At 37.7% G+C, this 14,552-nt stretch overlaps 1 protein-coding gene across 3 annotated transcripts in view; it reads right to left on the bottom strand.

The window, feature by feature from the left end:
* Positions 1-1,664, bottom strand: part of asic1c (acid-sensing (proton-gated) ion channel 1c) — a 168,382-nt gene extending 166,718 nt beyond the window's left edge. For all 3 annotated transcript variants that reach the window (XM_041803740.1, XM_041803738.1, XM_041803739.1), the window contains exon 1: positions 1,049-1,664. In XM_041803740.1, the coding sequence (XP_041659674.1) occupies positions 1,049-1,603 (555 nt within the window). In that variant the 5' untranslated portion in view covers positions 1,604-1,664. The remainder of the gene's footprint in view (positions 1-1,048) is intronic.
* Positions 1,665-14,552: the final 12,888 nt, after the last annotated feature.

Below are 14,552 nucleotides of genomic sequence, written 5' to 3'. Positions count from 1 at the left end.
AATGGTCTCATCTACCAGTGCCAATAATTAATTTTTAAGCTAATATCTGCTATTACTGATATAGCATGGCAATAATACTGGTATCCCTTGTTGCTGCAGTAATTGCTGTGTTGTAATCTTTTTTGAGAACATCTTGTCTGATGTCGAGAAGAGCCAAGTCTCTGTCACAAGTAATCAAAGCATGAAACGACAGTGGGATCCAGTTCATATTACTATATCTATTTCAGATTGTATTGTAATGCATCATTCCAGGAAGTTGGCATGTATTATCAGACATAACCAATGCCTTTCAATGAACTAGGATTCATTGTTGTCACAATTACCCAAAAGTGCCATTTTAGTGAATTTCATTCATACAGTGCAGTGAATGAAGAGCCCTTCCTGATAAAAACGGAGGGTACTGAATTAAAGCAGTGAAAATGACTGCCACTGGTAACTCACTAACAGCACCTCTCCTGAATGATCTCTAAAATAATCTTTGTAGAGATACCAGTCCAGTAAACATTTGAAATACTCAATGGGCATGACAGTGTCCTGACTGACAACTAAAAAATATCTTGTTTGAAACTGATCAGTTGAGCCAGCAATACTAAAACATAAATGAACAAAAATGTAGCCACGACACAATAAAGAACATATCAGAGAAGACAAATTATTGTATGGGCAAAACCAAACACAACTCCACATGCTTTTTAAAATTACTTCCTACTTTTTAAAAAAAACTTCCTGGAAGTCTTCAGAGATCTTTAATCAAGTTAATGTTTGTGAAAAAGGGGACATTTTTGCAGCCAACCATCAATCACTATCCACAATGCAACACCTGCAACAATTACCTTATTAAGTACTTAGGAATAACAACAATATCAATAGTGCATTGAAAGAATTGAAATGCAACAAAACCAGTCATGAAGACCTCAAGCAACATTAAATGAATCAAGCTCCTGTGAGCAGGGCAGCTCATTAGCACTTGCAGCAGACAGAACAGCAAACATACTGTGCAGAGTTCCAGCATGTAGAGATAAGACAGCATGTGCACAGGAATACTCACTGTGGTGAAGTTCACTGCGTAGCAATCCTCTCCTCGAAATGTGCATTGCAGTAGCATGTCATTGATGTCATGACCTGTGCGGTTATAGAAATCAGTCATGTTGAACAGTTTGGGTTTGAAGTTCTGGAAGTTTGCCTTATCCTTTAGGGCAGCCAGCACTTCAGGCTCAGCCAAGTGTGGGTTGGCTATTTGGTAGTTATTATTGAGGAGAGCCAGCAGCTCCCCCACATGATAGAGGTCATTTCTGGTGATTTTGGAGAAGCGGAACTCATTGAGATTACAGAAGGTAACGGATGGGAAGGTGAGGTTCGTGGCTGCCACCTCGTCCAGCTTGGTGACGTGAGGGTACTCCAAATAATACATCACTCGATCCATGCAGACCAGCAACAATAAGCTTAGTGAACCCAGGAAGGAAAGAGTCCAAAGAAAGCGACGGAATGTCATGTGCCCATAGGCAAATATGTGACTCATGCCATGTAAGGTGGAAATGTTAGCAAAAGCTTGCAGGTTGGAAGGCCTGATGCTTTCAATGCTTTCCTCTGAGCTTCCTTTCATGGCTGTAGAGTGACGCTCAATACTGTCTCCCCAAGAACTTCAGGTTAAAGACTTTGCTTAGCAACAGCAATAGAGGAATCCAACCGGCAGTGCTTGTTGGCACACTGCTTCTTTATTCCCCCAGAAGTGGTAATAATATGAATATAAAAAAGCTACCTTAAAATGGTTGTCAGTCTCTGTAACAGTTTTCTTTTCATTATAACACACCTTCCAGAGGTTGTCAGCTGTTCCTTTAGTCCCAAGTCACCCCCTTTCCTTTCACACTGCTATTTTATTATCTTCAAAAAGCTGTCCCTCTCACTCCCTGCTCAGCTGTCCTTTGTAGCGGCACCAAACACAATGAAAGCTCCAGAAACACCCACTTCTACCAAAACGCAATGCCTCCTGATTCCTGAGTGGTGTGAAAAGGGACAAGAATACAAGGGACAAGAAAAGAGAGAAGAACAGGGAAAATAGCAGACGCAAGATAGAGATGAGAGGCAGGAGGAGGGGAGGGAAGGGGGGGGGGTCTGCAATGAAAAGGGCTAGCGTTTTAGAGAGAGGTGCTAAGCCTCAGCAGTCAATGGGACCCTTCCTCCTCTAATCGGAGAGAATGCCGCTACATCGCTGTGATAATGGGATGCTATGGTTTTGTGAATGGAGGTAATAAAGAGAGAAATGGCTCACTGGTCCCTCGCTGCCACCTTCGCTTTTCTCTCGCGTCTCTTTGGTTCTTCTTTTTTCTTCCAGAAATGAAAATGAGGGAAGGGGGGGGGGGGGTCAGGGACCTCCGACCAGCCCACCACTCTGCTTGACAACCGGCGTTCACAGCTTCCGCAGGTCCCACTTCCTTGCGTGCACAGATCCTCAGTTAATAGGGAAGACCACCTCTTGATGCTATATGGTCACCCCCCACCAGCATAACCACTAAAGCCGACTGGAGACCTCCAGCTTTAAGTCCGGTTAACATACAGATTTATTTTCTGCCGTGTGGAGCCTTTCACTCTCTTTTTTGCTTCCTCTCTCGCTCCCACCACTCCCCCATTTCTTGCTCACTCTCTCTCTCTCTTTCAGTCTCTCTCTCTCTCTCTCTCTCTCTCTCTCTCCCTCTTTAGTAGTCAGAATCCATCCCACTGCTGAATGGCTGCTTTGCCTGTGTGTCTGTGCTCACAGGGGAAGTCTCTCAATCTGGACACCACCTTTAACGTGTTATTATTATTCTCTAATCTGTTCCAACAGCCTCCACTGCAAACATGTTGAATTGCATATGGGAATTCCACAGGTTGCATTCTTTATTGCATTCATAAATGTGAAAAAGTGCCTGGAAATATCCACTTTTTTCAATTTTTTTTTTTTAATGAAAACACAAACATGTAAACAAGAAAAGACATGCCCCAAAACTATCTGGTAAAATGTTGGTTTTATTATGAAAAATAATTAATGTATCCTATTAAGTCATAATTAGTCTGATTTTATTCTCTTGTGAAAGTGCTGATAATAATAAATGTGCACGTTTTTTGCAGCCTCTATATGAGGATGATGAGAAAAACGTTTTACAGTCCCAGGTCAGGGTCAGCTATATGGGACAGTACGTGAGTTTCAGGCTCAACCAGTGACCAAGTGGGCGATTTTACTAGGTTTAAAATGTAACCACACCATAACTGAGAAACCTTTTCATTTCTCCTGGGACCAAACAAGATTATCACTCATTGGCCAACCGGGAACACCTTATTAACATAACAATGGCTAAACTGCCAAGGATATGGCCGTAGCCCTTGAGGATTAAATCAATATTTTGCCCTAGTAACCAAGCACAGAGACCCTAGCAACCATCTGACACGAAGCTACAGCGGTTTGCAGTCTAGATAAAACCACATACATGATTTTATTGGTAAACTCCAGAGAAATGCAAAGTCAACCCTTACGCTGTCACAGTCGAAATGCAATTTAAAAATGCTCACAGGATGGAAATGCAACATGACAGCTGAGGTGATAGAGAATAGAGTGTTTGTATCAACCTATTACAGGGAATGCAAAGACAGAGAACAGCTCAACTAGAGCGATGTCTGCGGTATTGCAGTGTCAAAACCTCAACACTTGAGCCGAGGAAATCAAAACTGAAGTGAGCAACTTTTAATAACTTGCACACCTTCAAGATATCCAATACTTTTCCCTTGCCCTGAAAATGGACTTGACTGAAACAATTAACTCAGAGCTAGCTAATCCACTCCTCAGATACTTAAAAATGTCCAAAATTCAGCTGCTCTCCTTTGCATTCACAGGAGGGACTGATAATGATTAACGTGCTGAAAAACACTTAAGAGTGATGGATGATGCTGTGCCCATTTAACATATGAGACCTTCACTGAGTATTAATATGTCTTCATTCAAAAACAGTGCCAAGTAAGTCAATGCTGCTGACAACCGCTGACACACTGCAATTCCTTCTCTGAGGAATCACCTGTGAGGTACTGAAAGAAGCAGGCTTTTAGTTGAACATTTATAGTACTATATAGGTGCTCATCTACAATCAGTATAACTCATATCTCTAAATGAGTATGGAGTAATGCACAATGATTGCCGCAGAAAAAAAATGACTCACTGTTAAACTCAACAGGAGTAACTGTGTCTGGTATAATCTCTCAGTTCTGGATCAGTTTATGTATTATAGTCAATGTGCAAAGGCTCAACCATAACATCAACTAATGTGTCAAGGACATTAACAATCCTGTTAGAACTAACCCTCGTCAATTACAACAGTAAAGCAGGGACAACTAAGGTGAGATCCTGTGACTGCAGAGATGACACATACATTGGTTTTACAACTAATGGTGAAGATATAAAACCTCATTAAATGTGTATTTATTGTAAATTACAAATTTTATTGTATGTATAAGTTGACAAAATATTCAGTGTTTAAGTACCATGATTTTAGTCTTCATTTGGGCATTAATCTGCAATTTCAATTTCCATACTCAGTGATAGAAGACAAATAGTCTTTGAGCTGCATTTTTTTGCATTCTATTTACATTTGGTAATGTTGTCCTGGGTAAAGATTAGCAAACTTAAAGTCCTAATTTATACTGACAGGCATGTCTGTTGTTGCAGATTGCAGGATGAAAGTGTTGGACTTTTCTACAGTAATTGGCTTTCAAGTGGATGGAAGAATGCACGACATGATGCATTGAATATTAATAGGCAGGAACAATATTGAGGCAATGTGAAGCGCTGCTCTCTGTTTTTGGGGTGCAGGCTTTGAATCTGACTATTAACTAAATAGTGATGTTCTCAAAAATAACAGCCCCTTATGAATAACAGTCTAGCATGTATTATCACAACTGATACACATTTTTCAGATTCATTTGTCTGGATTTGTCTTTGAAAGCAATGTTTTACTGAATTGTAAAGACACATTAGACAAGAGTGAGGAGCCTTAAACACATTTTATGTAAATTTCACCGTCAGGGAGCTCTCAATCAAATTAACAAAAGATGATGAGGAAAAACACCCACCTCTGTTGCTTACTTCTCCTTCTGAATTTGGGACACTGTTCAATAAAATCTATCCTCCAAACAGTGTATTTACCCAACAGTGAACATATTTGGTTTCATGGATGAATTTATATGAGTGAGAGAAAAGCTGTTAAAAGTGGTCGTCCAGATTAACACTGTTTTTATCTTTTGTGGATTTTATTGGCTGTTTTAATATTTCCTAAATGTTTCTGATGTCTTTCTTTTCCCTCTGTCATTGTGTTTTTGACATCTGTGTGAAGCACTTTGAATTGCCTTATTGCTGAAATGTGCTTTACAAATAACCTTGCCTTGCCCTGCATTGCGAGCAAAATTTACTGTGGTCATCAGAAGTAAGCAGCACAAAGTATACATGAGATGTAGCAACAGAACAGCAGCTTTGATTCACACCTAATTATGTATAGCAACCTTTCACATAACATCTAACATTTTCATAGCATCAATACCATCATGGTAGCCCTGTCAAGGTAACCATTGTGACAAGAAGACACATCCCATTACTACAAAAAAAATGAAATGTTTTTCTGACTTTGAAAAACCTAAAAAAAATATCTGAGGCAATGTAAGAACTAAGAGTAATACTTTTTAAATCAATGTAGACATTTCAGGGCAAAAATTCCACATATTATAGCTTTAAAAGTTTGATAAATTGGTCAATGGAACACAGAACTTAATATGTTTCAGCTCTTAAACATATACTTAAGCTCTTCCTTTGATTAGTATGCAGTTGATTATACCCACTGTAGGTATAAATGGAAAATCTGGAACATTCATTTGGTAAATTAATATCTAGATAGATCAGATTTATTTTAAGGCATGTGTATCGGGCCTTCAAATGGATAAAGGATTCTTTAGATGTAAAATGGTTTAAAAAATGCCATTCAATTTTTATTTCTTATAGTCATTACATTAAAGTTAAACTATGAGCAAAGTTGATCCTCGTATTTCGCTCTATGCAGATAATATAGTCTTGTTTTTTTCCCACCCTGAGGAATCCCTTCCCCCACTACTTAAACTCATTAAAACTTCTGGTGCACTATCTGGCTGTACTATAAATATGGATAAGAGTGAGTTTATGCCTCTTAAAGGTGACTTTAACTCAGACTTTTTGAAAATATTTCTCTGACTTTGAAAAACCTAAAAAAATGATCTATGGTAATGTAAGAACTAAGAGTAATACTTTTTAAATCAATGTAGACATTTCAGTGCAAAAATTCTACATATTATACCTTTAAAATATGCCCTTTCGTATTACTACTGATAAAATCAAATACTTAGGATTAGATATCCTCAAAAATTCTAGATTAATTTATAGATTGAATCATGTAAGTATGGTAGAAAAACTTAAGGCCAATATTGAGACCAAGAGGCTGTTAACCTTGTCTACGATAGGTCAAGTGAACGTGACTAAAATGATGGCACTCCCCAGGTTTCTTATCTCTTTCGGAATTTAACCATGTTTCTACCCAAAGCCCTTTTTAAACTCTTAGATTCCACTGTTTTACCTTTTGAATGGGGATTTAAAGTACATCGAATCTCTAAAAAACATATAATTAAGCCCAAATCAGACAGTGGTCTTGGTCTCCACGACTAGCAATATCACTATCGGGCTGCAAATTCTAGAGCGTTTGTATATTGGAAAAATGCTTATCCGGACATTGTCAATCCTACAACCCCGTCTTGGCTTGCAATTGAACAGGATCTATGCAAAACCTCTCTTCTAGCTTTCCTCTTTTCACAAACCAGATCCCCAACAATTATCACTGACAATAATTTCATGGTTTCAAATTCCTTAAGAATTTGGTATCAAATTAGAAAATGTTTTAACTTACCTGAAATCTCTGTTTGCACCCCTATTTGTTACAACCAAGCCTTTCAGCCCTCTCTTGCTGATGACACTTTCAGGCTTTGGAAAAATAAAGGTATTACATCCATATCAGATCTATATATTAACAATACTTTTGCCACCTTTCTACAGTTGAAGGAAAAGCACACGTTAGCATTTCTTATCTCCAAGTTAGAAACTACGTCCGTTCAAACATACTAGACTTTCAGTCAATCCCAACCCTATGTGAATTTTCTGATCTTTTTAACCAGAAGCCTGATACAAACGATTAGTTTGTAAATTTGTTGATTTCTTTACAGCACATAACCCAATCTCAAAGAAGCCTGGGAAAAAGATCTTGGCTTAACAATTGATGATGGAACCTGGGAAAATTGTCTTAAAAACATTTACTCTTGTTCTATAAAGTCTAGACACCAATTAATTCAATTTAAAATACTGGACAGGATTCACTATTCCTGCACCAAGTTGCACCCTGTCTACCGTCCTTCTCTCCAATCTGCCTAAAGTGTAAATCAGCAGAGGAAACTTTAGGCCATTTATTCTGTTCTTGTTCTAAACTGAATACATTTTGGTCAGAAGTTTTTAAGTGTTTCTCAGAAGTATACAACTGCAACTTCATACCAAACCCCTCCATAGCCATTCTGAGCAGAGACCAGCATTATACAAAATGTGTCTCACAATGTAAGACAATACCATATGGCATGGTTGTGGCAAAGAGACATATTTTGTCCCTCTTGAAGTCTGAGAAGGTACCCTTTCTTTCAAACCTGGGTACAAGAAATGACCAATCTGTGGCATATTGAAAGAATCAGACACAGTATCTCTTTCAACTCTGCTACCTTTGACAACGTGGCAACCATTCTTATCCTATCAGTCAAAAACAACCTAAACTTAAAGCTTTATGTATATTCTGGTATTGACTGTCTGTGCTGATTTTGTCTGATTTTCTTTTATTTTTTTCTGCTTTACTTTTATGTTCAATATGCTTTTCTTTACTATTGTCTTTGTTAACTCTTGGGAAATATATGTTCCCTGTCAGATGAGGCTGTTTATTTGTAAAATTGGAAAAGTATAAATAAAATATTGGGGGAAAAAAGTAAAATTATGATTTTCTCATTTCAGTTCTCTAACATTTTCAATACCAAAATCTTCACTTGTGTCCATCAAATCTGTGCGCCTCTTCTTAAGTGAAACAAGAAAGCCAAAAGACTTTTACTATATTCCCATCAAATCAATTTGAGTCCTCCATACACTCAAAGTAATGATTTAGTTTAAGTACTGCAAACTCAAATAAACATTTGAACCTCACCTTTAAAAATTTAAATAATTAATTTAGAATAAGTAAAGCATACTTAAAATAATAAAGTTATGCTCTGTATTTATTACTCAGAAATATTATGTTAGAATAATTACAGCACATTTAAAATTAACAAGTTATTTGAACTCCCAACAGTCAAGTTTAGTTTACTTGTTATTTCTGAGGCAACTAGTTTCCACATTTTTTAAACGTAAGCTAAACTCTTTTTATTTTGCAGTGCATATATCCATTTTAAATGTATTGCCATTAAAGTTGTGTCGCAAAACCTTTGTCACACTACTGTAAACAAAAACGTAACCTGACTGGAAAAGTCAGCACCTTAATTTGAGTGAAAACAGTCTGGCAGCACAGCTGCCACTCTCACCATGTGCTGTAGATCTAAATGATGTTTGACATTAAGTAATGTGCTTTACTTACTCCACCTCAGCAAGAAGTCCTACGAAAAGAAGAAAAGATATAATTTGGAACCAAAAGGAGTAATTACCGTGAGTCACTCTTTGTGATGCCAAAATTATGTAGATGCTGCAAATACCTTAGATGTTAGAAATTAAACCCTGCAGCAAAGCAGTCGACATTTAAGAATATGTTCATAATCGAGTTTTAGAAGCAGCAGCAGTGCACTGAACAGATCGAGCTAGTGTAAGGGAGCAAAAACACAACCTGAACCACAGATTACAAAGTGTGATTCTTCACCACTATGCCAGCCTCTTTATTTTTTACCAGATACAGAGTAGAGCAGCTTAATGTAGTATAACTAGGAGAAAGTCAATGAGGGAAATGAGTTTAAATACAAACGCTTAAATGTCAAAGTCATGTCTGTAGGACTAGAAAAGTGTGTTGTTTATATAAAAGGAGACAGCCATTTTGTTCACAGCAGTAGGTACACTAAATCAGTGTTCTTGACCTTTTTAAGTGTCACAGACAATCCTTTGAACACCCTAGACAAATTAAAAGTGTTTTTTTGTGCTTAAAAGACTAACTGAACAAAGGATAAAATAATAAGCAAAAGGCCAAAATATATATACAACACAGACATTAGGACAGAAGTTCAATTTCACATTTAAATATTTAGACACCTACTTTTGTAGGCAAGCAGCACTTCTAAACTGTATTCATTTCAAAAACTACAATTAATATAATATACAGTACAGTGATTTAAACAAAAGTCAACCTCTTACTGTTGTTTTTTGGTTCCTGTCACCTGTAATTAACCTAACTTGAGTCGACTGAGGGAGCTTTGCCAGAATATATGCTGACGGATGTGACAAGAGTTAAAGATACAATAGTTTAAGTGAAATGTCTACATTAATTAAAAAATGACAGCTCCTGTCCTATGTTGTATCTATTTAGCTGAATCGTACATTGTTTTACTTATGTTGAGTATTTCAGAAAGTTTTCAAAGCCCGAGAATTTCTTCATTTTCACAGTCGTAATGGTTTGTATCTTTGCCACCACAATAGAACTGCCATGACAGAAATGTCTTGTTCATCATTGCTGTGATAGGGGCACAGGTGGCTTAGTGATTAGGTCGCACTTCCGTTGTATGCAAGTAAGCCCTCCAAGCATGCATAGCAGGTTCAAATCTAACCTGTGGCCTTTTTCCTGCATGTTATTCCCCCCTTGCTCTCTCTGATTTTCTATACTATTCTCTCTAAATAAAGGCAGAAAGACCAAAGGACAAGTGTACATCTCTCTTTATCATGGCCATGGAAACCCAAAAACGTTTACTGTGTCTCATCTGCGTTTTGTGCTGCTTACTTGTGTTGGACCATGATTATTCTCTGCCTGTTCTGTCACTCAAGCTCCCCCATAATGCACTCCATACCCCCGCCCCTAACCTCCCGTACATATATAGACTAAGGTGCCAAATCATATATTATAAATGAAGCCTTGTATTCTGTCGTTTCAAAGTTTTTCATCAGGTTCTTACTGCCGATATTGTTCTATACTCCTGCACTCTAAGAAGAGGGTTGTGATATGGTACCTAATCAACAAAAAGCCTTCACAAGCAGGTCACCTGCTATGATTGCATACTATCAAGTGAAACAGGACTAAGGCAAGTGATAATATCTGAGCATCTATGTACAACATACTGCTGATGAATTCTTCTAAAAAGGCAGACACAAAAATTTTATGTAAAGAATAAGGCAAAGCAGAATGGGTATCCAATATCACCCAAGTACAATGTCATTCAGTTGGAAAGACTGAAACAATAAACTTTAACCTTGGTTCCATTGATAAATTTCACATAATGAGGGACAAAAGCTGTTAAAAGAGACCACTGTGGTTCAAAAATCAAAACAACAAGAATTGGAGGTGGGTGGAGCTGAGCATCTTGTCTCTACTCATCATCTTTTGTTACTGTTTTGACTGAGAGCCCTCTACTGGCTGAATTTACATGCTGTGCATTTAAAAGTTAAATTTAAGGGTCGAGGAGTGCAGATGGCCTAGTGGTTGAAGGAGCACCCCATGCACACAGGAGGTCTGGGTTCAAGCCGGGCCTGAGACTCCTTTCATGCATGTCTCACCCCCCACTTTCAACCCTGTTTCCGATTCTATCCACTATCCTCCTCTATGAATAAAGGCAAAAAATGCCCAAAAACATGTCTTTAAAATAAACCAGATGGCTGAGACCAAGACACTACTCTGAGACTTTTTAATCTAATAATAAATCTGTCATAATATAGAAAACCCATCAATTTATGCATAAAATATCACTAAAAAGGGTCTTTTGTCCAACAGAACAGTGGGTTATGTAATTGTAATTACAACTGTCCCTGTTAGTCACGACATAGCACTAGTTTTTGTGCTATAATTAGGGCAAAAAATTTATAATTTGCCTATGTCAGTCATGAATTCTAATGCTTTTATACCTACAAGAGTGTTAGTTTTGATTACTGGAGGTTTAAGAAAACATAATTTTTGCATTAACCAACTGTAACAATATTTTCTTACAGTCCAAATGCTACACTTGCCCCTTGTAGTTATTCAAAAGTTGAAAAAAAGAAAGCCCTTAATTTTATTTGTGTGGATATGTTCACAGACAACAAAACAGGTATATTTGTACACAAAGCTTTGTAAAAACTTGTGCATTTGCCAACAACGCAGTAACCACTACAGGTATCAAGCTATGCTTTGTTCTATTAAGCTACATGCTGCAGAAAAACATCAACACTTCACATCACCCTTAGCAATATGTTGATATGGCAGGCTGTGATGAACATAACCGCCAACAATTTTCTTTTTTTCTGTGACTGTCAGACGTAAAGAGGCAGCAGATGTGCACACACTCACCTTTATTCTATCTTCTCTTCACACATGAAACAAGCAAACAGAAAAAAAAATCTGTCAGACAACAGAGAAAAAGATGGCCTTCCTATTACATTCAACCAATGGCTGCTTTTCACTCGTCGCAAATGACCGTGCATAAATGGAGCCTTAGACAAGAGCCTTTTCGTATGTAATCTACTGCTCACTATCTGCTGAGCACAGGTGGAGGACATGAGTGAGAGGAGAAGACGAGTCCAAGTCCCTGGACACAGTAGGGGCAATATACTAGAGAACTGGCACTAAAAACCTATTGAAGTTGTAACACCTAAGTGCCATTCATCAAAGCAAATACGTCCTTTACCTGATCAAAAAACCAAATAAAAGCCCCATTTCAGTTAATCAAAGAAAATATTGCAGGGTCATTGAAGTTTTAAAGCAAAAGTTTTTAATGAAAAACCTGAAGAAAGATATGCATCTTTTTCAGCTGATGCTCAATGAAATGCATTATGTTGCTTAAATGAATTTAATTCTTGAATTGCAGCTTGCCAGATTTTTTATGATTTGATATGACACAGAGGCTTTTGTGTGGCATACAGAAATATGTTTCTTTTTTCTAATATATGGAGAAATTTAATAGATAACCCAAAGTTGCCAAAGGTTTTTAAGTAATGAGCCCAAAACTGTTTAAAGAGCTTCCATAAAAATCTCATTGTTAAGCATTAACACTTAAAGCTATTTTTCTTCCCTTTACCTTTAATTTACTTCACATCCTGTAAGCTTAACAATCTGTTTGATCGTGAGTGATGTTGTAGTAAATTTCCCATGCTCACTTAAAAGAAAATTTATGGTCTGTGTCCATCTCAAAATTGTGTGGAATCTTAGTAGCACTAGTGAAGCCAAAAAAAACTATGCCAAGCTTCAGTGTGAATGTTATGGATGGCATGAAAACATGTTTTAAAGAGATGTATTTAAGTGATGAAAAGTTTTAACATATGGTCAGATCCTTGAAGTTCATAGTGTCTCATCAATCAGGGATACAACGGCTTGAACATGCAGAACATATTCCCTTTCAGACATGATGGGAAAGTATGTTTGAGTTACTTTTTTAGCTTATACTATAATATATTTATAGGAGGTCAAATTCAACTAGGGCTGTACAGAGGCACGGGGTTAGCACTGTTGCCTCACAGCAAGAAGGTCCCTGGTTCGCTTCCCGGTCACGGCCTTTCTGTGCAGAGTTTGCATGTTCTCTTGTGCATGCATGGGTTCTCTCTGGGTACTCCGGCTTCCTCCCACCACCAAAGACATGCTTGTTAGGTTAATTGTTGACTCTAAATTGGCTAGGTGTGAATGTAGGTGAATGTGAGCGTGCCTGGTTGTCTGTCTCTATATGTTATCCCTGCAACTGACTGGCGACCAGTCCAGGGTCTACCCCGCCTCTCGCCCAATGACAGCTGGGAGAGGCTCTAGCCCCTGTGACCCCCAACAGGATAAGCGTTACAGAAGATGGATGGATGGAAAATTCAACTAAAATCAGGATAAACATTAGGGGAATTAAAGGTAAAAGGCATTACTTTTCTTTACAAAAACATGTCTTTTAAGTCAAATACCAACATTTTTATGTTCAGATCTGTCTGTGTCTAGTATGCCATTATACTCATTGACAAGAACAATTTTTAACTTTGTGCCAATTTGGATGCTAAATTCAATGAATTCTGAATAAAATACCAACAAAATCCAACATAAAGACCTAAAGCAGAGACTTTTTATGTTAAATATCAGCATGGAATACAGACATTTGTCAAACCGCTCCATATAACAAAAGAGGTCCGAATAATATAGGCTAAAAAATTTAAACAGGGAGGTGATACCTTGGTAGCCTACCTTTGATGGTGTGTCTCCAATGCAGCCGTTGCCGCTGCATCCTGATTCGCCTGGCTTCACTCCAGCCATTGGCCCCTTGCTGTATTTTGTCCCCTCTCTCTTCCCGTGATGTTTCCACAGCCATTATAATCTAATACATTCCATTTGTGGATAAAATAAGAAAAAGAAATGTTACATACCTCTATTTAAAAACAATATAGAAGCATTACTGTAGCAGCACTAAGTAAAACTTAAATCCATCACACAGTAAATGTGAATGCTGATCTAATACATCAGGGTTTCTGTCTGAATTTGAATCAGTTATGAAGAGTGAAGATTGTTCATAAATCATAAGATGATAAAGAAACTCAAAACCAGCCATAAGTAAAGAGTTTAAATATTGATGGGCTTCTGCAGTCAGTGCCATCTAGTAGATAAACACTAAATACTTTCATTGACCTAATGATGGAGATTTAACATAGAGCTCTACTGTATAGGAAAAGCTTAAAAATTACACATTAATATGGAATAATTCCTAAAATATCTGCTTTTGTTGAACAGCTACATACTTAATCAGACAAAATGACACTGGGGCGTTTGGGGGCTGGGGTTCCGGGGCCTACTTTAATCCTTCCTTGCTCATAATACCATACATTTTTAATAAGCATAGCCTCAGTGTGCATTCATCTATCTGAAAACAGCACAGGCCTGTGCAAAAAAATCCAGAGAGAGCTTACAGAAACAATGAATGTAACCATAAATACAGGTCAAAAGTGTTTTCCTGTAAATGTTATGTTATCTAAATTCACCCATAGGTCTAAAGTATCTGTCAGACTACAAGCTATATAGAAGATTACAACGGATTTTAGTGGATGCTACTTCAGGAATGTAACCACACTAATGTAATGTCGTGCGGCTAAAAACTGGTGCAAGTGTGCCACCAAGTGGATGCTACTTGTATGTGCAATTAATAATTTTGTCTCAAAAGGGGACTCTTTATAGCAGGTTGGCACCAGTCTGAGAGAGACCGCATTCTTAACGTCTAATTGACTGTCGCATCGAAAGTAATCCGTCTGATTTGCCTGTTGATCTCAGTTTTATCCATTTATCAGTTCGATACAGTACTGTATTATCCTAATGTGG

The sequence above is a fragment of the Cheilinus undulatus genome, linkage group 13, assembly GCF_018320785.1.
Source record: "Cheilinus undulatus linkage group 13, ASM1832078v1, whole genome shotgun sequence".
NCBI lineage: Eukaryota > Metazoa > Chordata > Actinopteri > Labriformes > Labridae > Cheilinus > Cheilinus undulatus.
Note: the sequence above shows the minus strand (reverse complement) of the source record. Positions and strands in the feature narration are given on the sequence as shown.